This window comes from Aegilops tauschii, chromosome 6 (assembly GCF_002575655.3).
Source record: "Aegilops tauschii subsp. strangulata cultivar AL8/78 chromosome 6, Aet v6.0, whole genome shotgun sequence".
NCBI classification, from domain to species: Eukaryota; Viridiplantae; Streptophyta; class Magnoliopsida; order Poales; family Poaceae; genus Aegilops; species Aegilops tauschii.
In genome coordinates this window covers 176,103,102-176,106,202 of record NC_053040.3, presented here as the reverse complement: position 1 = coordinate 176,106,202, position 3,101 = coordinate 176,103,102, and the positions used below count along the sequence as shown (strand labels likewise).

At 44.6% G+C, this 3,101-nt stretch overlaps 1 protein-coding gene across 1 annotated transcript; it reads left to right on the top strand.

Moving 5' to 3' along the window:
* Positions 1–1,344: 1,344 nt before the first annotated feature.
* On the top strand, positions 1,345–1,803 carry LOC120966951 (protein FAR1-RELATED SEQUENCE 12-like). Its single transcript, XM_040393544.2, has one exon. The coding sequence runs from the start codon at positions 1,345–1,347 to the stop codon at positions 1,801–1,803; it is 459 nt and encodes a 152-aa protein (XP_040249478.2).
* The last annotated feature ends 1,298 nt before the right edge of the window (positions 1,804–3,101 follow it).

Below are 3,101 nucleotides of genomic sequence, written 5' to 3'. Positions count from 1 at the left end.
ACGGTGGATGCCACGTGTCGGTCACCCTTGACGAAAGCACTTCTGTGACGCGTGATTTATCGTCATGGAAGTGGACACTTCCGTGATGATAATTTTGGTAATGTCATGGAACACTTCTACGACAACACAGGTATGACTATCTTGATTCTGTCATAAATTTGTCATGGATGTACATGCATGACAAAAAACGCGACCTACTGTGACAAACACGTATCATCACGGAAGTGTATTTTTTTTGTAGTGCTAGGAGTACTTCTAGTGTAGTTGCATAAGTTATAGATGAACAAAAGAGAAGACATGCATCAGTTTTATATATATGCATATCCATACATCTCTGGAGTTCAATGTTCAGTTTACAAGCAGTGCTAAAAAATAGTACATCAGTGTTGAACATGTACGGTTATACTGTTCGACTGAAAACGAAACCAGATACAAAATAGAGAACAAAAGTTTAAATAACAACCAGCGATGCAAGTTCAACTTGTACATTGCCTTCAGTGCATGACATGTTACCCATAGCATGTATACGAGAAAAATGCAGAAAAGATTAATCCCAAAACTGTTGAATGTCATTGCAGAAGCGAGCAAGGTGGCACACGCAGCGAGCGTTTGATGAGCCAAGCAGATATGGGGCACCACCTGGTTGGGTAACACCAGAAATACCACCTGGATACTTCAACAATACATGCAGATTTCAAGATACACCGGAATCATCAGAAGCACGGACAAGTTCTTCTATGCAGCAAACACCAATATCTGGGAATACAAGCTTTGTCACTCCTGGGTTGCAACAAGGCCAACGATATCCCCAACAACAAATGTTTTCCTTCCCTAGCGCATGCAGAAAGCCAAGGACAGGAAGCCGTGGATGGGTTGCAACAAGGCTTCCACCAGTCGCTCCGTCAACATCAATCATCCGTGCTGCAAAAGCGGTTGCGACGGGAAGACCAGGCCAAAGAGACAGAAATTTTGGCCGCTCTAGCAGGTTCCAAAGTACAAGATATGAGCCATATAGACAGGAGCAACCTCACAACGAATCTGAGGGGAGACGGTCGTACAATGAGAGACGGAGATCTTCGTCAACATTGCTCCCTCCAAGAGATGCATTGCTGCATGTGCCAAGGGTGACACCACCCACGCCCATACACCAGGGTGAACAGCAAACACCGGAGGCAGCATAGAGCTATACACATGTAAGTATCCATATAGAAAAAAACATACAAGCACAGTCCATACCATGGTACTGTGACCACCCCATCTAACATTTTCATAACTGCGTTTTTGTTTGCTCACTGTTGCGTGCAGCCACCTAACATTGAAGCTTACGTTCTGCCAAGACTAGAGATGCGCTATGAAACTTTCAAAGAAGCAAAGAACTTCTACAACGTCTATGCGAAGCACGCGGGTTTTGCTGTCAGGGAAGGCCCCAAGTTTAAGACCAGAGCCTACCTTTATTGCACGTGCTATGGAATCTATGAATCGAAGGTGTCTGAAGCAAATAGACAGCGGAACAAAATGACAGCTAGGACTAACTGCGGGGCTAAAATGAGGCTAAAGAAGGAAAAGGATGGAACATTTGTCGTAAAAGAGATAGTCTGGGAACACAACCACAGGCTACAGCTCACTCCGGAAATGCTTGTCTTCTTGCACTCCCACAAAAACTTTGACAAAACAATCTTGGAGTACGTCAAGTACCTGCAGTTCAAAGGCATTGAACACGCGCAAATCATGAGCATACTGGGCGGTGATGACCCTAGTAGCTACTTCCTCGAAATGAATGCCAAAGACCTGATTAACCTGTAAGTACAAACTTGTTCCTGCTAATGTCAAGCTCCGATCTTAACTTCATCAGAGCGTCGTCATATCCATCCTCTGACGGCCTTGGCGGAGACCGACCACCACGAGGGAACCCAAATAATTGTTGTATACCATCGCTAGTGATGCGAAGCTTCTTATTAGCCTCACCCATGTCAAGAGTCATCGTATCAGGATCTATCCTCAGGTACAAAACTCCCATCAGAGGGCGGGAAATGTTAGACTTCACCCTCCAATTGAAGATAGAACCAAAACCAGCCGCACGAACCCTAGCCACATGCCGACTCTCAAGCAATTTAGCACAAGCTTCAACCTCTCCCAACGAACATCGCACAGTTAAGTTCAATTTCCGTTGGTCACCTTCATCCAAGGCAACTTTTCCGGCATTGCCTCCCACCGGCTTCACCGGACTCATAACGCTAACAGGCTGTAAATGAAAATAAAGAAGCCACACCTTAAATAAATGAATATAGAAAACAAAAAAAAGCATATGAAGGCAAGTAGAAAAAAGAAAAAATTGCACAAGTTCAACTCTTGAAACAACATCAGTACCACCCTCGATTGATGCAAACAATGACCAGCCTCGCCTGGCCAGCATACCAGCCCAGACACAATTAAATCATTGCAAGTACAACTAGTTAGTCACAAAAAGTACAAAAGATGTACCACTGCAAATTCATCTTCGGAATCAACTTTGATATGATCTTCTTCAGATACAACATCTTCAGCTTCGACACGAGCACGCTTCTTAACACCTTTGTTCACCTTCGCAAGATGAACTTTACGCTTATTATTTCTTTCAACAAAGAGCGCTCTCGAAGAGGAGGCGAAGAAGGCTTCTTATTTGTCAAAACCCGTGGACTACGACGAACAGGGGAGCCACCAAGTTTGCTTGGACCAATCTTCACAGCAACACTATCCCTGTCAGCTTTGCTATTACCAGGTTGGGAACCAGCTTTCACACGTGGGCTATGCCTCTGTGTGCCATCAGGATTTCGATCTGACATCTTCCTCTTCAAAACAGCTTTCTTCTCCTTAACTACACCACGAGTAAACACTTGCGTCAAACGAGTTTGCATGAGGTTTGTCTTCACAGGCATGTCACTTCCATGAGATCCAGCATCAACAGTTGAAAAGGCCGCGTCACCACCTTCAGGAGCTTGAGCAACATCCCGATCACTTCGTTGAACACAGGCAGCCTTTTGACACCGTTCAAACTCCTTTCTCATCTGGAAATCACACTTCTTCTTTCTTATCCTTTCATCCTCGAGCTGTAACTGCATAGG

What these genes read in the sequence shown, in the direction of transcription:
- LOC120966951 (XM_040393544.2), top strand. Translation starts at nt 1,345, where the DNA reads ATGCGCTATGAAACTTTCAAAGAAGCAAAGAACTTCTACAACGTCTAT.